This window comes from Egretta garzetta, unplaced genomic scaffold (genome assembly GCF_000687185.1).
Source record: "Egretta garzetta isolate BGI_Z169 unplaced genomic scaffold, ASM68718v1 scaffold384, whole genome shotgun sequence".
Lineage (NCBI taxonomy): Eukaryota > Metazoa > Chordata > Aves > Pelecaniformes > Ardeidae > Egretta > Egretta garzetta.
The window spans coordinates 2,167,778-2,192,489 of NW_009259496.1; the positions used below are offsets into that span (position 1 = coordinate 2,167,778).

Below are 24,712 nucleotides of genomic sequence, written 5' to 3' on the forward strand. Positions count from 1 at the left end.
TAAAACAGCCTGGCTGCCCCAGAAGGAGCGACTGCTCTTCCAGAGAACCAAAGGATGTGACCAGACAAGACAGAATGGTAGGGTAGAAGGGTCCCGTTCTTACCTGCCAGAACTCTGACTTCTGCATCGTTTCCAGTTCTCGAACTAGCTGGGTTTTTCGCCAGGCATCTGTAGATCCCGCTGTCCCCGTGCTGAACCCTGCTGATCTGTAAAGCTCCGGAAGGTAGGACGGCGACCCGTGCGTCGGCCGGGCTCGGGAACAAGTCCTCCTGGTTTCGCTGCCAGTGCACCACAGGCATGGGCTCCCCAACAACTTCACACTTCAGCAGAATGGTGTCTCCTGCGAAAGCCGTGACAGATTCTGTCTGGGAAAGAAACCTCAGTGGTCCTGCAAACACAAGCAAAAAAGAAAAAAAAAAAAGCAATTATATAGCTGCTGAAAACAGAATTTGCACGCTGCTTCCATGCCGATTTGGATTTTGTTAAAAACAGTCCAGACTAAAAAATAAATAAATAAATAGTGTGAGATTCTGAAAGCTGCTTGGAGATTGCTATAATGGTGGGGTGACTAACACTTTCCGTTCTAAATTGCACTCATTAACAGCAAAGAAAAGATGTGTTAGCAACACAAAGAGTAAAAAAATTGCACCTCTTACTTACAAACCCACTCAGGAACAAATTTAACAAAGTACCAATACGCTACCGTGCAACACAAACCGTTCCGAACAGGCCGGCATTCAAAGGAAAGCACAACGAAACCCAGGTAAGCCCAGGAAAATGTTTCCGTCGTATCTTGCTGTATTTCTCCTTCCCCCCCAAATAAAAGGAAAAATCCTCCAAAAAACCCCTCTGCTAAATAAGTTACTTGGGTCACACAATCAAATAATTCAACTGAGGAATGGCCCATGTCTGGTTTTCCACGAAATGTTGCTGACTTGTAAGAGCAGAAGGGCAGAGCTGGGAGCTTTAATTGCACAGCCCCACACGCCCCAGCCTCCCTCGGTGCAAAACACGAGGACCACGTCCTTCATCTGCTACGGAAGAAAAAGTCAGCGAAAACAGGACGGGGTCTGCAAGACACAAAGTGCAAGCGAAAGACGATGTCAAGATCGTGGACTTCATTATCTGGAAGCATCGCTGCTTTACAAAGAGTACAGATAACCTTGCAAAGAAGGAAAACAAAAGGGGGAAAAAAAAATTAGCCCTCATTCCGGCCAAGTATGAGAAGGACAAATCAAGAAGATAGGCTGAAGCAACTGCATGGATCAGGGATGTGCTAGAGGTGGCGTGGACGTATTTTGGGGACCCGCTCTGGCTCTAGCCCTGACCAGTCCCTAGAATGATCTGACCAGTAGCCCCCAGCCCGGCCGGGCACACTCGCCTGCCTGCAAGGACGACTTGAGGCCATAGCACTAAAGGCCATCACTCAGAAGTGCGTGTGAACAGGCACCAAGTGTTTGACAGAGCGAAAAACTTCAAAGACAACACTAAAAGCAACTCAAAAGTATATCGGAAACAAGCAACTTTTAGATGATGTCAGCCAGGAGAAGGCTTTCAAAAAGGAGCTGTTGGTAGAGGCTATTAAGAAGCTGAAGAAGCAAAGAATAAAGACCCCAACTTCCCAGACGTTAAAATGCTGCTGAAACGTTCAGCAAAAGCAATATACTGGGAAATGATCATCATGTACCAAAAAAGGAATGGGAGTGGGAGCCCCGAGTTGATTTCCTAGTTCAAACACCGATTTTCTGGTGTGATTTTGGCCACCCATCTCTTCTCTCAGCTCTCCTCCTCCCACCACATCACTCCCATCTCCCAGAACATCTAAAGGATGAGATCTTGCAGCCCAGATGAAGCGCTCCCATGAGTTGAAGCAGGGAAATCCTTTAGCAAGAGGCAAACCGGATTAGCAAAGGCTTCCTAATGGCATCTCCAGGAGAAAAAGAGAGCCTACGTGAACGTACGGTTCCGTGGGCAGCAGCATTTCCCAATTGCCCTATGAAGAAAGCGCATGAAGAAACGGCAATCACTCCCAACGAGCCCTCGCACGCGTTCCCGTTACAGCGAGGATGCTACTTTCCAGCCAAGCTATTGGCACAGATGCATAAGTAACAGCTTTTCACCCCCAGCAACGCTGGTGCAGGCTTGAAAAATAGAAGCATTCAACACTTTGATTAACAAAAAAATTGAAGATAAACACGGTGTGAACAGTGATGGAAAGCTGTTGAAAACTGTAGACTCCTCCAGGAGGATAGACAGCAAAATTTAACAATTTACTGTAAAAACCAGGACTAAAACAATTCCCATGGAGGGACTTTTTCTTCCATAGCAGCCCATCCCAGCTCATGCTTTGCCCTGTCTCTGCACCATCTCCCTTTCTCCAGGTATGCCACCTCTTTTTCTTTTAAAGCTTAAAAAAACCCCTAATAAAACGTATGCATACCAGATCAAGACATTGAAAAAAACCCCTTCTGTTGTGTCCCAGTCAAAAGACACTAACCACCTTTTTCCATGGTTATCACAGAATCCCAGGCTGGCAGGGGTTGGCAGGGCCCTCGGGAGCTCACCCAGTGCTACCCCCCTGCCCAAGCAGGCTCACCCAGAGCAGGGGGCACAGGACAGCGTCCAGGCGGGGGTTGAAGATCTCCAGAGAAGGAGCCTCCACAGCCCCCCTGGGCAGCCTGGGCCAGGGCTCGGGCACCCTCACAGTCAAAAAGTTCTTCCTCCCGTTCAACTGGAACCTCTTCTGCTTCAGGTTGTGCCCATGGCCCCTTGTCCTGGCGCTGGGCACCACTGAGAAGAGTTTGGCTCCGTCCTCGTGACCCCCACCCTTGAGATATTTGTACATGTTGATGAGATCCCCTCTCAGCCTTCTCTTCTCCGGGCTGAACAAGCCCAGCTCCCTCAGCCTTTCCTCCTAGGGGAGATGCTCCAGTCCCCTCATCATCCTTGTTGCCCTCCTCTGGACTCTCTCGAGGAGTCCTCATCTTTCTTGAACTGGGGAGCCCAGAACTGGACCCAGAGCTCCAGGTGGGGTCTCACCAGGGCAGAGTAGAGGGGGAGGAGAACCTCCCTCGCCCTGCTGGCCACATTCCTCTTGATGCACCCCAGGATGCCATTGGCCTTCTTGGCACCAAGGGCACACTGCTGGCTCATGGTCAGCTTGTCGTCTCCCAGGACTCCCAGGTCCCTCTTGGCAGAGCTGCTTCCCAGCAGGTCAGGCCCCAGCCTGCACTGGTGCATGGGTTCAAAACTTGTTCACCTCTCTGCAGGACCATATTATAAGAGATCTTAGAACTATTACTGGGTCTTTAACAGCTCTCCTGGTTTATTTTAGAGACAGGTTTTGAAGCTACACAGATGTTCAGATTGTTGGGAGCTGGCTCAAGGGAACGGACCAGCAAATACATTCCGGGAAAGTCACAGACTCTGGAATTGAACATTGCAGAGCCTCGGTGACGCTTCGCGCTGTAGCCAAGGGGTGGCAGATGCACCTCCCTGCATTACACCCAAACCTCCTTCGGAAACTTAATTGGAAGCGGTACCCAGCTCCGATTTACCACGCGCGCTCTGGTTGGCAGCCTATCAGGCTCCCCATCTTTCCTTACAGAAGACCCAATTATTAAGCAATTAAAGTTCACTTAATAAAAAGGCTTATCATTTGGGGGACAGACCTCAGGGTCTGGAACATGTTTAGCTATTAAATATTCAGCAATTTAGTAGCACTCAGTACAATCCCCCGGAGAAGAACTGCTTTAAATGCTTTGTTTGTTTCAAATTAAAGTCTGCAAGGTTACTTAACATCAAGACAAGACCTTCCCCCCCCCCCAACTTTCAATTCACATAATAGCTGAAGGGCAAGAAACCAAGGTAATGAAAAAGAGCGATTTCCTTCTGCTTGCTTCAGAAAATGGGAAAGAGCGTGCATGGGTGAGTGAATCTGGAAATGTAAATATTTTCAAAACTGCTGTCTAATTCTCTCTTCCAAAGGCTGGTTTCCAAAAAGGTGCTATACCTTAGTTCTTCTCTGTTCTGTTTCGTTTGCTAGCTCCCATTTACAATTCTGAAAAGATTTGCACCGAGAAACGCACAGCAGAAGCATCGGAACAAGACCTCCAGACTTCACCGAATAATCCAAGTACAGGCGTGGCGTTAAGGTTTGTTCATAGAAATGGGAGCTAAATAATCTGCAGCCCTTCTTGCAAACACCATCCTATGGGACTGGAAGCCGTACATCCCACAGATTAAACTGATTAAAAGCTGGACGCTCAGATTTCTGCTTAAGAAGAAAATCATAGAATCATTTAGGGTGGAAAAGCCCTTTCAGATCACCAGGCCCAACCGTTCCCCTACCCCTGCCATCCCACCCCCAAACCCTGGCCCTCAGCACCTCGGCTGCCCGGCTGTTAAATCCCCCCAGGGCTGGGGACTCGACCCCTTCCCTGGGCAGCCCCTTCCTTGCGTGGCAGCACAAGCAGCCCAGGTACTGGTTGGTTATGCCGCCTAAGAGAACGTTTTCTTTGCTGCAAAGACTGATTTACAGCACTTCTACCAGTCTCTGGGAGGGGATGTCTTCCTGAGCTGAACATATTTCTAGCAAGGAATTTACTGCAGGAACGTAGCTAATAATTACTTTACTGTATACACACGTTGATTATTCCAGGCCCGTCTTTATCTGATCTTTCACCTGCTAGAATAAAACAATCCCTCCACATATCTCGTGAATATCTGCAGGGTGGATCTGTGAGAAGCCACCGGCATAAAGCAAATAACTGTCTGGGAGTTCTTTATGGGAAGATTTTCCTCCGAGACACTCTCCTCATCTGAAGTTATGCATGTCCATCACTCACCACCATGCTGTTCTCTATTCATTTTCTAGGTGTGCAAATAACAGGTTTTATACAGTTATAAAAATGAGGCAGTCAGCTGAGATCTCTTTCATCTGCTTTTCCTTGCTGAGAATTTGTTTTGCAGTACATGTAACCAGAAATCCCCTCCAGCAGATCCACACTCCCACCCAGTTTGGTGTCACCTGCAAAGTGACTGAGGGTGCCCTCGATCCCCTCATCCAGGTCATTGATAAAGATGTTAAACAGAACTGGCCCCAGAACTGCGCCCTGGGGGACACCACTTGTTACCACTGCCAACTGGATTTAACTCCATTCACCACAACCCTCTGGGCTCAGCCATCCAGCCTGATTTTTTTACCCAGCGAAGAATATGCTTGTCCAAGCCATGAGCCGCCAGCTTCTCTAGGAGAATGCTGTGGGAGACTCTATCAAAGGCTTTGCTGAAGTCCGGGTAAACACATATTTTCCTCCCCACATAATTGGGGAGAAAAAAAAAGTTACCAATATGCATTTAGCAATATTTCTGTAAGTTATTACCAGGCAGGGAATTCCTGCAGTCCGGTACCAGCCAGCCACTCCTAGTACCGGCTGTCAGCCTAATGGAAAGGATTCAAAGGGAAGGATTTTAATGTTACAATAAAATGAATATTAATAAGATATTTTACTCCTTTGCATTTTTTATCTATGAAATTTGGGCAGTTAAGCTTTATATAGATGGAAGTCAAACCAATTTGCCACAAAGGGCACCTCGGTGTGAAGTGAAGGAGAGGAAGGTGCCTCGCCACCCAAGACGCCGAGGATGGAAAGCCGGCCGGTATTTCAAGAGCAGACAAGGCCAGAAGATGACACCATCAAGTAGTCACAGGCCAATTTACTGTTACCTATTTTCAACAGGAGAAAAGTTCAACTGCTCCTCAAACTTGTGTCTGACATTGGAAATGCTTCATCATCCTGCTAGGAGCTGAATTTGTCAGATAATACTGATCAACCACCAGCTGGGACTATACTCCAAGTACGCTAGAGGGAACACAAAATCTTAGCAAGGAGATGCTAATTTGCTTGACAGCCCCAGTTGCCAGCTGCTCTCTTTGCTTCAGCCGTTGGCACGATGTACAGGATCCCGTGGGTGATCTTTTCTTATTAGCGCTCAATTTTCATCAAATTCACGTACCTATGCTAAAAATATATAAACATCGTTAATGTGGGAGCATTTGTCCTTTACGCCTAAATTAGACTGCCCATCTCCCAAGGCTTCCTACATAGTCAAGTGCAGAGCGTGGGGCTTTCCACTCTTGTCTTCACCTGGCTGGGGAACCCACGGGGGTCACCTAAATTAGGTGACTACATATTGATCGCATTAATACTCAGATAGGATTAATCAATTAAGAGCTCATGACTACTACATATAAGGCAGGATGACCTTTTATTCCTTCTGTTTTTTTAAATCCGAAGCACACTCAGTATTCTGGCTATGCAGAACACATCTGAATCCTGCGAAACTTCACCCTTGAACACAAACTAGGACAATTCCGACTGCAACGCACGGACACTGTCCCCCCGTTGGTAGGTCACATCGCATTCAAATTCTCCATGAAACAGGGAAACTGGACTCTGATGCGTGTGATTTAGGATATGAGCTTATCATTGCCTTGATTTCTCCTGACTGGAGATGCAAGTAAGCAAACTTAACTAGAAGTTAATATGGCTGCTTGAAAGAACGTTAAGTTATGGGTAATGATGATTCTGTCAACATGGCGTATCAACTGTATCCTAAATCATTCCATCAAAAGATAAGATATTGAAAAGTATCTGAGAATTTCAGAGAAAGAGAGCAACACTGCATCCTCAGAACTAAACTTATAACAACTCTAATTTGCTATCTTTTCTTTTCCCTGGGTTTTGGGTGTTATTTCTGCAGCAACCCACCATCGCAGGAGATGCTGAAATGCAGCTGCCTGCGCCGCTGAGCATCCAGGAGCCGCAACCAAAGGGAGAACAGAAACAGTTTAAAGTCTGGAAGTTTGATTTAAGTAGTCAGCCTTCAACAAGGGTGACGCCGGTCTATGGCCCTGTCTGCAGGAGATAAGGATCAACACGGCCTTGGCATTAAAACCGTGTATCGAGATCCAAGTAATTACTTACGAAGCGCAGCGGGAGCCAGGTCCAAACAGCTCCAGATTAACCAAAGTCCAGCGAGTTACAGACTTATGTACACAATTATTTCAACTATTTTATATATGTATGCATATATACATACAAAATACAAGTGCATCATCAGTCTTTAGTTTGTATTATGTAAACAAGAGATAATACCATTCCAATTTCATAGACGAGGAACTGAGTCTCTAAGAGTTTAAAATACTGAAAGGCAGCAAAGCCGCAGAAACTGGCATCCTACTGGCTTATAAAACGTGGCAGCTTCTAACTGAGAAGAGTTCCTCGGGCTTTTTAGGTACTTTTGGAAGCTCTATAGTCACTGACTTGCTCGCTCAAGGTCACAGGAGAACTCCAAGGTAGGCAAGGGTTCAAACCAGGCTTTCCCAAGCTCTTCTCTAAATATACCAATTTCCTTCCTATAAAAACTGAGTGGGAGTTTCTTTTGGGGTACCCACAAAGTGGAACACAGTTTGGGGACAGCCCAGGAGGGAAGGGAAGGTTGGGTTCATGCTGAGTTCTCTGGTTTTGAGCAGAAAGGAAAAAAATCCTCGTAAGGGAATGAGCTTGAAGCACAATTCAAGGCTGTGGGCTCTACTGAAGAGGGACTGAAAATGTACTCCTGGAAAAGAAAATTTGGGGACCACCATCACCAGATGCCCTAAGAAGAAAACAACAAAGGAAGAGTTTAAACAGACACTTTTATGTTTGATCTTCATTAGAAAAGTGTCAAAAAATATATCTACTTAACATGCTTTTCTGCTGTCCTCTTAGCGTGTGTCTCATTGCTTTGGGATTGAGGAGTGACTCATCCTGCCTTGTGCCAGATTCATCCCAAACTCCAAGCCAAACAAAGCATTTGGCCTTATTTCAGGAGAGCCAAACGACGATCGCTTTTTTAGCCTATGCGTTTCAGGGCGAGACAATTATTTCTGCAACTTGTACTTAGCATTCAATTATCCTTCTGGCAAATGCATCTTGATGTTCTTGCTGTGAAGTCCTCTAGGTTTTAGATAGCCCTCGGAGATCCTCCGTGAAAACTGAAAGGGGCAGTCCCTGCAATTCTCTCTCTGCAGCCCTTTTGCGGGGAGGAGGAGAATTTAGCTGACCTCAAATAGTAGCACAGCTCTGGAGGGAATCTCTGTACTGGGCCAACTGATAACCAAGTCAAAAAAAAAAAAAAAAAAAAAAAAAAAAAAAAGAAAAACCAAGGAGGCACAGATTTTATAGTTGACTGTAAAAGCAGCAGCGTATATATATACAGAATCATGGAATTGTTTAGGTTGGAAAAGCCCTTTCAGATCCCCCAGCCCAACCGTTCCCCTACCCCTGCCATCCCTCCCCCAAACCCTGGCCCTAAGCTATATAATATATATACAAATATAAATAGACATATAAGAGAGAATTTAGGGGAGAGTTTAGGCTCGAACACTTAAAGCTGTGTTCCAACCCTGATGCTACTTAGCCACAGAAGCGCCTCAGTTCCCCAGGCATCCTCACCTTTTCAGGTTTTAATCCCGATGAATTTACCGTTAGGCCAGCTTCCTCATATAATGCCAGGAGAGCCACCATGTCTCCTCTTAACCCACACAGAGGGGAAGGTCAGAAGCCATCTATTCCTCCCCCCCACCCTTCCCTCACGAGGACACGGTCACACAAGTGCTGCTGAACTCGCCGTTGATGAGAGAGAAACCATAACTCATGAATAGACAATTCAGAACATCCTACATAGGAAGAAAATTTCCCCTTTTCTGGTACGGGAGCACATCAAGACCTCCTCCAGTACAGCAATTCTCTCCTGGTGTGTAGAGTCCATTACAAATATTATAGCATCGGTTCTTCGCAGCAATCTAATTCCGCCAAGAAAGGCTGGCTGAAGGAAGATGGAGCCAGGATCTGCCCTTTGATGCCTCTTACCTATCACAGGAAATAAATGAACTTATTTTTCAGAAAAACGACTTTTCCCTAACCTGCATTACTGATGTCAGCTCAGATTATCAAAACTGCAAGAATTTTAAAATCTAATTTACTTGTCACCTTTCATGCGGCTCGCTTGCCGGCTTCGCTCTGCATAACGCATGGAAACAATCTATTTTTTCCCATCCACGTGTATTTATGCTGTAGGGGGATTTTCATCAAGGATTCAATGCCTTCATGGTCAGTTCTGCTTAGTCTTCGCAGATCTTTCCATCTGATTCGAAGCACTAGCAGAAAGCTGTTGGGCCTGAGCATCCCCCAACCACGCAGGATACGTTCGGAACAACAAAAATTTCCGTTTTAACTGAATCATTCGAGTACAACCCTCGAGATTGCTTTTCTCTTCATTATACGGCTTTTTCAGCATTGCAGAGTTCATGAGAACCAAATTTGTCATTCTTCAAGATCACGGCTTGAAATGATGACCTTCCTAGAGCCACCGGCAAAACACGAAGTCTCCGGAGCTCCCCGCCTGTACCTCTCCATGGCAATGCACTCAGTGCGTTGGATTTCGGTCCAATCTCAATTTCTACAAGACACAGCCACGGTTTTCAGCTTAAGACTATTTACCGATTTCTCAATGAGAAGGGGGAAAAAGCGCAGGAGATATTCAAAGCAACGAAACCGCTCGTATTTATTAACGAGCCTACGTGATACGCTCAGTAACACCCTGCCATTCACAGTGGCACAATACACCTGCATGGGGGAAAAGAAATACTACCCTAAATTTTTATCGTCCGCCGCCAAGCCCACCTACCGCTTGGCCCCTGTTAATACACAAATCAGAGGGTGTAAATCTCTTCATCTTCCCGTCGGCCGCTCTTGCCAGCGCTCGTGGCTTGCAGCCAGCCAGCAGCACAGGCTTCCCGCCAGTCGCCAATGAAATCATCAAATCTGCTCCTCAAACAGGAAATAAACAACAAGGAAATAGGCTTTTTTTTTTTTTTTTTACTGCTGAAGGACCTAAAAAGGGCCGTAATTCAAAATCCCTAATTAAAACAATAAAAAATGTAGGCGCTCTCATTTGTGCGCCGTGCACTGGGAGTTCACTGGTGCTAACATCGCTTAGTCCAGTAAATTTAAAGCCCTGCACTTGGAGCAATGACTTTGCTTTCATAACCCACCGCAGTATTAAGATGCCCCGAGCGGACCAGCAATCTCTTGACCTAACAGTCTACAAATGTAACATCCTATTTCTGTGACTTGCCTCATTTAAAGTACTTCAGGACCACCTTGAAAAGACCTTCAGAGTAAGTAGGTGTAAATCCAGCCACACCTTCCAATAAACCAAGAGTCTTCAAGCAGGAACAGAGGCATCCCCAGCTCTGGAGGAAGGAAGTACCAACGAGCAGGGATCGCTCCTGGGCCGCCGCCGCCGCCAGCACTGAGCTGAGCGGTACCACGGAACAACAGAGCTGAAACCCCGTCGAAACGACACCAAATGCACCGGGAAGCCATTACCCGAGCGAGGCTTGCACGGCACGACATCGCTAGTTCCTCCGACAGATGCGGTCAGGGTCACTGCGGTCTGTAAGACCACCGCAAACCTCTCGTACCGTGCAAACCTTATCCATTGCAGCTTCTGAATCTGGCTGTCGGCTTTGAGCCTCATCTTTCAGAAATCCGAAATGTCTAGCGTGGCATGAGCTGTGGTTTATTCTCCAACAAAGGCAAGTCGGTGTTTCTGATGCGACAGACCAGTTGTGACAAATCGAAGGTCAATCTGTTCAGAGGAAGGAGGGGCAGGACTCTGCTGCCATGAAGAACAGATTCTGCCTAGGCAGCACAGACCACGTTTCTGTTATGTTCCCTTCCTCTCCCCTAATCCAGTTCATGGACTACCCTTCCACAGTGTTTTGAAGAGCCAAAACATATATAAATTGCTACTAAAGGAGCTCACAGCCAAAGGTGTCTTTTTGCTGCTCCCTCCTCCCCTATCCATAGAAGATCAAATCAAGTTCAAGGCTTCAGCCCTCTAGTTTGGAGGCACTTAATGGCACGGGGTCATGATATCTATTTAAAGAAAAGATCAATTCAAAACTCTCAGTTGTCAAATACCACTCATCTCCAGCAGACATTCATCTCACTTGTGCTGGAGCCCAGACTTTCTCAAGGACTGGGACAGACAGTGGAGCAAACCCTTTGCAAGAAGAAAGATTCATCAGAGATGTCAAAAGCTTCAGAAGCACAAGGAGAAATTTATTTTAACTCATCGAGTGCAAGCATAGGGCATCTCACACACGCAGGGTGCGATGTATAAGCATGCAAGGTATATGTGGCTCTTAAGTGCCTGGACGCAGAGAAAGAGGCCAGAGAGCCCAAGCACTGGGGTTCCTTGGGAGAAGATGGTGGGGGTCGGTCTCTTCTCCCAGGTAACGGGCAATAGGACAAGGGGACATGGCCTCAAATTGTGCCAGGGCAGGGTGAGGTTGGCCATGGGGAACAATTCCTTCCCCTTGGGGCTGTCAGGCACTGGAAGGGGCTGCCCAGGGAAGGGGTCGAGTCCCCACCCCTGGGGGGATTTAACAGCCGGGCAGCCGAGCTGGCTTAGGGACGGGGTTTAGTGGTGGGATGGCAGGGGCAGGGGAATGGTTGGGCTTGGTCATCTGGAAGGGCTTTCCCAACCCAAATGATTCTGTGATTCTAAGATGCAGAGAGGATTGTGCCAACCAGTGATAAATAAATGAAGGAGACGGGGAACACTGGAGCAGAAGACGCAAATGCAACACCCGAGAAGTTCTGGCTGCTCTCCATTTTACTTACTTGCAGCTCTTTTATGCTTTTAGGGTTTGTTTCAGTGGGCAGCCATTTTCACAGCTCTTGCCTGGTGCAAATCTTTGAAAGCCATTTATTCTGCTAAAGCTAACTGCGGTTCCCCAGGGGCAGGACACGCCGCCAGTGATTAAAGGGACTCTACAAGTCAGGGAACCCTGTTTGGACAAGCTTTCAAGAGTATCACTATCAAGCTTTTGACTCCACAAGCATGGGCTGGAAATACGTTACATCATTAATAAAGATGAGACCAACAGGATGGTTAGACATTGGATGCAAACCCACGGGATGTGAAGCAGCTCAGTCCTTGATAGCTTTAACCATGCCGAAGGAGGCATTCGTTCTCTCAAGCGCTGCAACATACTTCAAAAGACACTGAGGAAAAAAAAAACAACCACACAACCCTAAAAGTTTTTCTTTTCTCTAAACCAGACACGCTGCACGAAAGCACACTTCAGTTCTGTCTTGTCTCATTCCAGCCACTAAGAAGGTTCAAAGCATATCCACCAACTTTATTTATCATACCCGCTTCCCGGTGGGTTTGTCACAGTGAGATCTGAGCACCGCAGACGTGACTGTATTTGTCCCTACAGCATCCTTGGAAGGTGGGAACTTCCCTCAGCCCATGGTTGACCATGGGCCAACGGGGACCAGCAACGTGCTTGGAGACAGCACACCTCATACACACACCCACGGGACAACACGTAGCCTCAAACACTCAACTCCTTCCTTCTTACGTCCTCTTCACGTGAGGATATAAAGCCACACAGATATTTTACCTGACAGGAAAAAAAAAAAAACTAGAGGAAGGTGGAGAGAGAACAAATTAATTGGAAAAGCAATTCTGACAGATTACACGCGATACTGCGGTGCCCATCCGGAAACTCAAAGTCATGCAGCAAACCACATTGTCAGAAATAATATGAGACTTAAATGAGACATTAAATGGGATGTTAAATTATTTTTCTCAGTTGGCTAACACTTTTCAACTTACTTTCACATTTTTTAGATCTTTCATTTTGGCTCCATCCTTCCCCTTATTGCGTAAAAGCCTGTGTTTTCTGCTGGTCATAAGGATCACAAAGCTAAAGGTTAAGGACAACCAGTCAATACCCCCCCACCCTTCGTTACTAAAATTATGCCCAAAATACAAGAATTTGCCATTTTATTTTTTTTTTTAATTAAATTGGCTTTATTTTTTTTTTTTTAATTTGTCTTCAAAGACAAATTGCAACAGTGTATGATCCGTATTAGGGAAGACATCACACGCTACACAGCGGAACGCATAAGAAATCAGGATATAATTGTTTTACCATTACAGGTAGCAATATTTTTCTAAAATAATCAATTCCTCATAAGCCTGTAGTATGTATTTATTTATGGGAGCTCTATTTAAATATGCTTTTCCCCCACATTAAGACTCAGCCTCCACCCTCTTTTCCCCCATCATTTAAACCAGCAAAATTACCGTCGCCCCTACCTCCAAGCAATCAGTGGCTTCCTCGGGAAAGCCACTAAAACCAGTTCATAATTTGGGCTTGACAGATTTACTAATGTATCTGTAGGCCAGCAAAGCGTTTGAATCACGTGAGGGTTTTTTTTTTTTATGAGACAAATTTGGTAAAAGCATGTCGAAGTCCAATCCTGAAATACAGCGCAATAAATGAATTAACTGAGCACAGCGTACTCTCTATGGCCGTTAAACTGGAAGAAATGCAGGCAGAGGCAAATACCAACTGGAGAAACGCAGACCCAGTTGGCATTTTATGGAACATTAGCAGGCAACCCTAAATCACCGGCTATCGCTGTGTATAAGTAACCGTTTAGCAGCAGCGGTATTTGCGTTCCGGCAATTCCCAGGGGCCCCAATGGGTGGTAGGGCTCTGTTGTTCCCCGTTATTAAACACAAAAACACACACGGGACCGGTTCAGTGCAGCCTAGGCACGGGGTGCTGCAGGTATAAGTGGAAAAAAGAAGTGAAGTGCAAGGAAAGGGATGTGAGAACTGCCAGCTAACGTAGTGCCACGCCGGCAAAATGCTTCTGACCAAATGCCAGAGGGGAGAGAAACCAGCCAGAATCTGTATTCCTCACACATGGACATTATTTGCCTGTATTTTCCCCATTTTATTCTAAAATACATACATAAAGCATATGCTAGGCTGCCAGTTCAGGTCATATCTGAGCTCAGCTCCGTGTCCTAATTTGCTGAACGCAGCCCTAGATCTGGACAATGGTAGCTTCTAGCTCAAACTTCAGCCCTTTGGGAAGGCAGGGAAGAGGAGAGCTCATCCTCTGCAGCGACCTGCTGCTCCCCATCAGCCACGGGCTGGTACAAACCAGCTCTTCACCTCCCCCCAGCCTTCCTGGGCTGGGCAAGCTCCCTCCTTGCTCCTATCCAGGGAAGATTTAGGTTGGACACTGGGCAAAATTTCTTCCCCAAAGGGTTGTCAAGCACTAGAAGGGGCTGCCCAGGGAAGGGGTTGAGTCCCCACCCCTGGGGGGATTTAACAGCCGGGCAGAAGTGGTGCTGAGGGCCAGGGTTTGGGGGTGGGAGGGCAGGGGTAGGGGAACATTTGGGCTGGGGGATCTGAAAGGGCTTTGCCAACCTAAACAATTCTATGATTCTATCCATGCAAAGACAAACTCATCTGTCTAAAGCACAATTTAAGTTGGCTCGTTTGATTGCGGCAGAAGGGCAAATGGTTCACACAACGGGGTACAGGTGCAACACTGCACAGAAACTGGTCCTTGCTGTTTTCCAGCTCACATCTGCCATTACTTGCTGAAGCAGGTCTGTCTGGTATGGACAAAACTGGAGGAGCAAGACAAAGCCCTGCAGATTCATTGCCTTGAGGACAAGCAACAGATGTTTTAGCAACAGCCAGGGCAAAAAATTTGGAAAAAGAGAAGGAGAATAAAAAAAAAAGTATTGAAATTAAACCATGAGAAACCATCTAACACCAATCCATCAACTGCGGAATAATCCAGTCCCCAATGCCTTCCCTGGCTTTCATGCGTGCTTTATCTTCCATTGGCACATGTCCTCGAGCAGAGCATCCCCTCCCTCCCCCTTCCACAGGGACCATGTAAGGACTAACAAGGTTACCCCAGGCTTTACGATGTACGCCATTTCAGTTCACAAAACCATTTAGCCAAGAGGAGCGACCGAGGTACCCGTTCCCAACTGCGACGCGCTGCCGCAAAGCTGGCGAGGCAGAGGAGGAGAAGGGTGGGATCCAGCCGGCAAGCGGTACCTGCTGCGTGGTGTCCTGGCCTTGGCCAACCTCCACCTCAGGAGATCAAACGCTGTCCTGGCGCCCAGGAAAAACCACTGGCTAGTCTTGAAACTCTTGTACGCGTGGAGTCAAACCCTGCTTTATTTATGTACACGTTCTCGGTGACTTAAGTGCTACTGACTTTAATGGGACGCTCCTTTCTATCATGGGCCACTTTCTTGCCCATAGCACCAACAAATCTCTGCTGATAAAATGGTCTGTTCTGACAGGGCTTAGGCTCTTCCCGGCAAGAAAATGATAACAACGATAACAGTAATAACATCACTGGAAACCACAGTCCATTAAAATGCAGCAACCTGCTAGCTCCATTCTAGTTGAATACTACGGCATTGTCATGCTTTACCACAAATCTAAGATAAATCAGCAGTAGCCTTCAGCACCAATAAGGAACTCAAATATTTTATAGCTCAGCATCTCCGACTTCAAGTTTGCTTTTTTATCAGTAGCACAGGCTAGGTTACATCGAACCAAACCGCCCCAGCGAATGCCGCAGTGTTGTTTTCTACACGGTTATCCTCGTTTCCCCTCCTTCCTTAGGACCGTATGCGGAACACTTATGTTCTACGCTCGCATTTCTCTGCTCCGTACGGCAGGGTCACACAAGGATATATTGTGGTGGTACCAGAGGCACTTAGCACACAATAAAGTTGCCCCCAAGTGCAACTCGGGTGGCCTTGTCAAATCAGGGGAGAAAAAATCATCTTTGTCCTTCCTTCCCCAAGTAGGAAGGCCAGCATTTTGGAAGGAGCTGTTCAAAATCAGTCTTTAACATCAAAAAGGATGTTAAGTGCAAATAAATCAAATCAGAGAGAAAAAACGGGATGAGAGGAGTTAAAAGGCACAGTGGCACCTTTTTAGCTTTTGCAGGTAATATACAATGCATTTACATACAGCTATTTATCCACTGATCTCAAAATAATTTATAAAGTGTTAATTGACTCGTGAAGCTTCACAATTTTCCCCTGGAAGGAAAAACTGAAAAACATCATTTATATTACATGAGAGCTGCTTGGGAATTTTTCAGTGTGATGGTTTCTCATTGTGTTTTTTTGCTTGGTCCGTGGCAATTCTGGCAGGGCACGGACCCGGTTGGCGCTGAGCTCCCGTTGGGCTCTCCCGCCCACCAGCTCACAGGCAGCTCTGGAGCTGCACGGCTGACGCTACCTCAGCCCTGGCACACGATTTATTCCAAGACCCATGCGTCCCCAGGACTCCTATCACAACATGGCAAGGCTACAAGACTCCAACCACCTCTTCATGGACATGGGCAAGAGAGAGGCGGACGCCCAGCACCGCGTCTCCGGCGTACACCAGGGTGGTTTGTGGGCAGGAAAAGCAGCGCCACCCAATGGGACCGGTGTTTTGCAGCCCTCCTGATACTTCATAGCTTCTCTTTTTGGTTTGGGAGGTGACTTGAGGAAAGTCAGTTCTCCATGCGTTGTTCTCTCCCTCTGCACAACTGGGAGCAAGGAATGGGACCTCGCTGAGAAAACGTTGCGCTATCTCCTGATGCGAGGCATTACCCTAAAATTCAGGCGATCTTACCTCTGTCCTGGAACTGAAGCAAGGAAGAAAAAAAAAAGATTTTCCATTTAAGATGCTTAACTCACGGGGTTGCTACCTCCCAGTCACCGCTGAACACTGGCGCCTATTGCACGACAATGTACTCGCCATTAAAAGCCAGAAACACGCTGATAGACTCTATCCTGGAACTGAAGCAAGGAAGAAAAAAAAAAAAGATTTTCCATTTAAGATGTTTAACTCACGGGGTTGCTACCTCCCAGTCACCACTGAACACTGGCGCCTATTGCACGACAATTTACTCGCCATTAAAAGCCAGAAACACGCTGATAGAGTCCTGCTGTTCACCGGCACCAGAACGCTGAAGCCTCCACGTTCCAGAAAAGCCGTAGCGACGGGCACGGGGAAGAGGGAAGTTTGCTTCCCATTTGCTCTTGGCACGAATCCCACCCCGGCCGGCAGCAAGAGGCGACTCAGCCGACCCGAGCAAACAGCGTGCGCTCGCCGAAGCCCCCATACCCGGCCTGTGCATAGGAATGAGCTCTCACCCATGCGTCAAATCTGGTTTTGCCAACAGCAGAGCTTGAGAATATCGCTCCCAAATCAACCACGTTGCTGCTTTACCTGCCCTGCCTCTCTCGTAATCAGCCTCAGATCCGCATTTGTGCTCGCCCTGTTTTCTCTTCTTCGCGGAGGCGACCACACTGGAACCAAGCACTTTGCAAACTTCTTTTAAAAGCCTCCCTTGCTCCAGAATACAAATCCCGGTTGGAAACAAGCACAGCTGCCTCTCTCCTGTCTGAAACAAGATTTTGACATTTCCCAACTTCATCCCGTTGCAAAACCAAAGAGCTTCTGCCAGCCCACGCTAATGCAGCGACTTCCACCCTCTTCAAGCAATTTGGAAATTCATTATACAAAATTTTTTACTGACAAATAACACAAATATCCCAGGATTTTCCAGCACGCATGACCACATTAGAAGGAGACAAATATATTTTTCAGCAGTACCAAGGAAATGCAAAGCGAACGCACACACCTATTCCCCTCCATCCGAGTTTACCCTTTAGCATCTGCAGGGAATGAATTTTACTCGACGTTTTCAAGCATATTTTGCAGTAGCCTGCCTCGATCTTCATCTTAAAAACCCAGAAAGAATACGCAAAAGCAGCATTGTGTGGCTCTGGACTACGTGATGGACAAACGTAATTGTATACCCCAACTCCCAAAAGTATCTTTCTAAAATTGGGAATGCTCTTTTACTATGAATATGCAACATAGCCACAGGTTTGAGTTAAGAAAGAAGAGAAATATGATTACATTGTTGTAATGCCAGTTCAAATCTATGTGTTGATGCTAGGGCTGGCAGATACAGGTTCAGAAAATAGGTGGTTATAAGTACTGAAAAAAAGAGCCGCAAGACCTTGCTCCGTAACTTCAGCAATCCGTAACCCAGATTAACCATCTCTTACCCACCCACCTTTCCCTTTCTGCCAACTCCTTCCCCATCGCTAAGCCCAAAGTCACGTGCGTAAACCCTTTTGCCTTTTTACCACAGCAGAGATGCTTCCTGCAGCTCCTTTATCCATCAAAACATCCTCCTCCTGGCATTTGAACCCATTCTTCTAGCTGGAAAAATTCTGTTTAATCTTGCAAACTGATTCTCTAGGTTTTAATTTTGAAATCATTACATGGGGGAGAGGGGATCAGAGTGTTCCTAAAACCACTGGCTGCATCGAGAAGTTCATTAATACAGCCCCACTAGTGTTGTGCTACACACAAGTGACCCTGTGGTAGCCCAAGGTCTCTGCCATGAGTCCTTACAACGCTGTCTCAACCCATCAGGAAACACTAAACAGAAGAGAAGTGAAAGCTCACCAAGTTATTACTGTAGTTAACAGAAACGGAGAAGCAAAGAACAAAACCAGGAACATAAAATACCTCTGTCACTCTGGTGTAAAGGGCTGGGATCCTCTAGAAGATGATAAAAAAAAGCTTTAGGATGGTGGCTCTGACAAGGACTCTCACATTAAGAGTTGCATTCCCTGCAAGTCAAGAACCACCGCCTACAAAATTAAAGACTGATTTACTTCAACATCTTTTTTTTTTTTCATTTACCTTTGGAAATTATGATGTTGCACACCGGCAAGGGCGAGACTGCCATAACCAAAGTCTCTTGGAGTTACAACAAAATACCCGCTCCTCCATGTATCGTTGCCCTTCCAACTTTGCTCACCAAGAAACAGCGCTCCTGGTAGTTTCCCCATGGTCTAAATCTTCACAAAAGAAGAAATCTCTACTTGTACGTCACCATTTATCTCTACAGCCAAATTAAAAAAAAAGTCATAAGAGTGTCACGATCTTTCAAGTCACTACCGACTGGTCTGTCAAATTAGGTTTCAATCAGCCAAAACCTTCAAAAGTCACCAGGAGGAAGGAAAACACAAATGTGGAGTCTTTTCCTCAAGGGAAGAAAAAAAAAAAAAAGAATCCATGCTATTCAGCATCCACCAAGACAGCACATCTCCACCTCAGAAATGACTCCCCACTGCCTTTCTGTATTTCACCAGAGTACAACAGCGTAACAGGTCACGACGCTTTACCACTGAATCCAACTTCAGAAGGCTCAGCTAATTCTTCCCTGGAAGACAAAGCTAAAATATCATAGTTTTGTTTCTTTCCAATATATTTATCTCACAATATGTTAAATTATGTACTCCTTTAACCAAGGATTTAGTTATTGACAGTCAGTGCTTAGTCCTTTAACGACAAGATTATTACTTTCTTATTGGTACTCATTTGGCTCATTAGAGTCCTGATCACTTTTCTTTATCTCGGAGAGAGCTGGGAACCTTTTTGATGACTTTGCTAGTAAAATTTTGTATTCTAAGACAAGACTTGCCTACCCCCGAAAGCTGTACACACAGCCCCTTCGACACCCGCGAAGGGTGCACCCAGCACCCCCTACCGCAGGTGTTTCCGTAGGGAACCAGGGCATCACAAGGCCAAGCGACCTCTAAATTACCAGGCAGCAGGCTACAGAAGGCAGCTTGCAAACAAATCACCTCTCATCACGCCTAGCGATCGCTCAGGACATCAACCATGCTTCATATTTGTGGCTCCTTAAGAGCACAATGTTTGGTTTTAATTATACGATACATCACAGAAGCATCTAGCAAGAAGAGTTTAACCCCATCCAACTTCTATCTTCTTAATGCTCCAACCATAGCATCACCAGGACGTTCATAGAATTCTGCCTTATGGATTTAAATACTTTAAGAGGCAGCAAATCACGTCCCAAAGTTGTTGCAGGATTCTACGTTAAGATGATGATACCTATTATTTCAAAAACAAATACAGAACACCGCAGAGTAATTTCGTTAGTGTAGTTATCGTGCCGATATTTTGTAAGAAAAGCCACTAAAACTGGGTTTACAACTCCATCTGTATCAATAACGCATCTGTAGATCACAGAGCTTCTCGTTATCACCACAACCTAGCAGCGAGGTTTGGTTTATTTGTTTTGCCCAAACACTGTCCACATCCCTATGATCCCATCCCTGGGGGGGATTTAACAGCCGGGCAGCCGAGGTGCTTAGGGCCAGGGTTTGGGGGTGGGATGGCAGGGGTAGGGGAACGGTTGGGCTTGACGATCTTGGAGGTCTTTTCCAACCTAAACGATTCGATGATTTACAGCAGAACACAGATTCCCCCCCCGCCTTTCTCACAAGACTTTGTATTTAAATGAGCATTCCTTCAGAAGAACCCACAGATAATATATTATGCAAATTCTGAAGCGGTTCATATTCTGGGTTTTTTAATAAGAGAACAACGCTGCAGCTACTCAGAAGGAATAGTTTCCAACGTCCTTACACGTACCAAACATAATTTAATCCCTTACGTAGTCTCGCAGAACTCGCTGCAGCGAGGATTAATACTTGCCAGAAAGAAAGGTGGCAGAATATCTGGAGAAACCCAGTAAACATTAGCTTTATTGTTCTGGAGACAATTTATTTTCTGTAAGCCAATAAAAACGACCTCAGCAGTAGAAGTTCAGCACGAGGTGTTCAAACAGACAAGATCGGTACATTTGTTATAAAGTACAACAAGTTATTTTATTCCTCACTGACTTCTTGTGGAATGAGGATGTATTTACCTTATGCCCCAGGGGCATTTTTAGCAACTGCCAAGCCAGGAAGGATTAGGGACTGACTACCAAGACAAAAAACCATATTTTTTGCTACCTTGCCTCCACCCAGAAACCCTGGGAGATGTTATTCCTTGGGCTTCACAATCCCACCAGAATTACCAAAAGCTAGGGCCGAGGTTAATTTTACATAATCACTTTTTTATCCCTTGCCATTACATTTTTAATTCCCCTCTTCCTAAAATTAAAAAAGAGAGAAATCAAACAACTTATTCATTAACATTAATGACTCTTCCAAGCTAAATAAGATGAAACTCCCCCTTGTCATCTCCCAAGCGATCAAACCAGCAGGTTCTTTTCAAGCAAATCTGCGCTGAAGGCAAAAATAAAAGCCAACTCCAGTTTCATAAAAAAAAGGAGGGTCCAAGGTAGCAATGTAAAGCACCTGAAATGGTTCAAATATTTAAGTATGAACAAACAACCTGGGCAGGGACTTAGAAGTCAAGGAAAGAGGCAAGGAAATGAAAATTTGAGTTAAACCAGTCATCATCGTAGGTGTACAAGAAAAACCTTTCATTTTCGTAAGCGTCGTTACGATGCTGGGGGTACATGGCATCCATGGCTGGATGCTCAGCCACAAACCAGCGAGGGATTTTGTGTAAGTGTCCATCATCAGCAGAAATATTATTTTTTTTTTAATTAAAAATATCAGCCCCTACTGTCTTTAGTGCAGAAGGCTTTTAGGAGTCAGGAATTTCAGCCGGATTATAATTGCTTATTAAACCAAACCAGAGCACCGAGGCCAGAGAAGGTCCCAGCACCGTGAGCGTGCAGAATCATAGAATCACTTTAGTTGGAAAAGACCTTTGAGATCATCGAGTCCAACCTTTAACCTAACCCTGCCATCCCACCACCAAACCCTGGCCCTAAGCACTTCATCTATATCCTTCTTTTAAATACCTCCAGGGATGGGGACTCGACCAGCTCCCTGGGCAGCCCATTCCAGAGCCTGACAACCCTTTCTGTGAAGAAATTTTTCCTAAATTCCAACCTAAACCTGCCCTGGCCCAACTTCAGACCATTTCCCCTCATCTTATCGTTTGTTACCAGGGAGAAGAGGCCAACCCCCACCTCACTACAGCCTCCTGTCAGGTTGTAGAGGGTGATCAGGTCTCCCCTCAGCCTCCTCTTCTCCAGACTAAATAACCCCAGTTCCCTCAGCCGCTCCTCGTATGACTTGTGCTCCAGACCCCTCCCCAGCTTGGTTGCTCTCCTCTGGACATGCTTTCAGAAGCATTGCAGAGGCCACCAAGCACAATGTCTGCTCCACCACTGGAGGTGACCCTGGCAGCAGGGGTGCCACATCTTGAATCTTGAAGGACACACCTCAAGTCTTGGTCTTTGCTCAGCACCGCCCCTCTGCAAACCCAAAAATCACAGAAAGGGACTTTCCCACCCCCTGGTTTTCATTTCACGCAGTCCCTTCCCATCGACAGCCGCGCTCCTTCTTCAAAAATATTATTTACTGTTTCTACTTCACTGTCTCCAGCAATACCAACAAATGTATTTACTTCCCAAACCAAACACAGATGTCATGTTAGAAAGGCAGCGTGTGAACAAAGTTACTGTGGAAACAGAGATATTAATCACCGCGAGTAGTTTGGAAATAAGAGAAATAAGTGGCTCATTCTCAACCATGTCATTTTACCTAGAACTAAAAAAAAAAAGGAATAGTTGTGCTTTCTGACAATTTTAAAGGCATCTAACTTTTTTCTCTTTTTTTTTTGTAATTTTACACTGTATACTCATTTGATACTAAACCACCATCCTACCAGCCCTCTCCATTCAAGTCCAACAACATTAATATCTTCTCTAAACAGTTTTTCACCTGTATTTATTAAATGGGTATTTTCAGGCCTGCATAGCTGTTCTAGAAAATATCAGAGCTCTGAATGCTGAAAGCACCGAGCTCATCTCTGCTCAGCGGTAATTTGGGGACTCCTGGAAGCTATAGAAACAAGTGAAGAAGTCATGAGAAGCATTTTCATAAGCTGCAGGATAAGAAAAGTGGGAAGAATTTAGTCTGGAGAGATAGGACTAAGAAGTAGAAGTTAAATTGGGCCTTCTACAGAAGAGTCTAATAAGTCTACGATAAGAGTCTAACACAGAACACATATCTGGCCTTGGGCCCAGGGCTTACTCCCCCTCATCATTTTAATATGATGTTATCAAGTCCTAATTTTATGAAGCTGTGAACTTGTATTGAACTTCAGCTATCAAACATCAGAAAGTTACCGTACCCAAGGGATTAAAGCTGGTTCAACACGAGGGTCCTTGGTTGTTTGCTGGCATACAGTAGCGTATGCACGTATTGGACTAGATGACCTCTAGGGGTCCCTTCCAACCCAAAACATTCTATGATTCCATGATCCCTACCCTTCCCGCTCAGCGCCAAAATCATCTGTTTCCTCTCAGCAAGTGATAATTCATTGCCCACGCATTAGGCAAAATAAAATAGTATATTACTGAAGTCATCCTAACGAAATGACTCCTCTTTAAATACCTTTACTAAAAAAAAAGATTCCTGAAAGCCTACTGATGCAGTCTTAGCATCATCATTTGACTGTGAATAACCAGTTAAAATATTACTAGGAATATAATAATTTCAAAACAGATTTTAAAGACTATTTATGTTCAGGAATTATAGAAGCGACACGTGCCTAGATTAATTAACTTTCCTCCCTAACAACTGGGAGTACCCTCAAGACTTTGCAAAGAAACATGGCTGCACTTCTGTAGAAAATACCACCTCAACCCCTTCCCTGGTGAACAATCTCAGGGGTGCCTTCTCATAATTTACGTTTAAATGCAGAAACAAATCCTAGGCACAACATTAATACTCAGTAACTTTTAACACAAGCAGCTAAAATAAAATACAGATATGACAAGAGCATCCCAAACCAGACCTGGCAGAGGCTCATGGATCCAGTAATGATGGAGGCAAGTGGTTGGGACCAGGAGGGTAGTACCTGGACTTCAAAAGCACAGAGAAATTAAGCATAGCTGAGCACGTAGCTCTACGAGCACCAAACTGCCAGCACCTTGCAAAGCAGGGCAGGGCTACCAGGCATTGGGTCCGTCGGTTGGTTGACTTCAAGCCAGACTCCATCAGCAGGACTACAGCACAGTTTATATCAAAAGATACTCCCATGAATTCAAGTAGGAAACAATACTCCTCCACCCCCAAACCACCATGTGAATGTTGTGTTTGATTTCGTTTCACTTGAATACTGGAGTTCCCAAAGGTTCCCTTCCAATCGGTACCACCACCGAGGCGGCAGGGACCAACGTGGGCGGCAGTCAGAGAATCGTTTAGGTTGGGAAAGACCTTTCAAGATCACCAAGTCCAACCGTTAACCTAACACTGCCATCCCACCACTAAACCATGCCTGCTCGCCTGCTTCGGGGATTAAATGTGGGAGACCCCCACGCCCGTATGCAATCATGAAATGAAAATATCGCGCTTTAGAAAACGGAAGGAAAGAAAGGAAGGGAGCAAAAAGGCATTTAAAGGAACAGAGAGGACCTTCCATTGCCTAATCAAGGTATAACAGCACCATTTATGAGCCAACGCACAAAAAGCAATATACTATATTGCCTGTAATGCTTTGGGCGATTTAAATGTCAGTCACCGTATTCAACTCATTTATATTTAAGTGTATTATTTTGTTCAATCATTAGAAAAATGTTGGCATGAGCTGCTTTATGCTTGTGGTTACCAGATTTAATAACTGTATCTCAGACAGCATCAGGGAACGGCTACACAATTTCTCTCAGGGGTAAGGAGAAGAAAGGCGGTATCGGACTACTTAGTAAAGCGCATGTAAGAAACAAGACAGGCAAAAACCTGTAGTGATATTTAGAAGTTTAAACAGCAGGTGCATATTTAGCCCCAAGTGTCATAGCGTGGGTACAAAAGACTATCGCACAGTAAGG

General features: G+C 45.6%; 1 protein-coding gene across 1 annotated transcript in view; it reads right to left on the bottom strand.

The window, feature by feature from the left end:
- DCC (DCC netrin 1 receptor) overlaps positions 1-10,590 on the bottom strand; it is a 371,781-nt gene extending 361,191 nt beyond the window's left edge. Inside the window, exons 1-6 of the mRNA XM_009637419.1 lie at positions 10,440-10,590; positions 9,736-9,872; positions 9,549-9,674; positions 1,952-1,993; positions 1,039-1,162; positions 104-388 (exon numbers count right to left, since the gene is read on the bottom strand). Of these exons, the coding sequence (XP_009635714.1) occupies positions 104-388; positions 1,039-1,162; positions 1,952-1,993; positions 9,549-9,674; positions 9,736-9,872; positions 10,440-10,590 (865 nt within the window). The remainder of the gene's footprint in view (positions 1-103; positions 389-1,038; positions 1,163-1,951; positions 1,994-9,548; positions 9,675-9,735; positions 9,873-10,439) is intronic.
- Between the last annotated feature and the right edge of the window lie 14,122 nt (positions 10,591-24,712).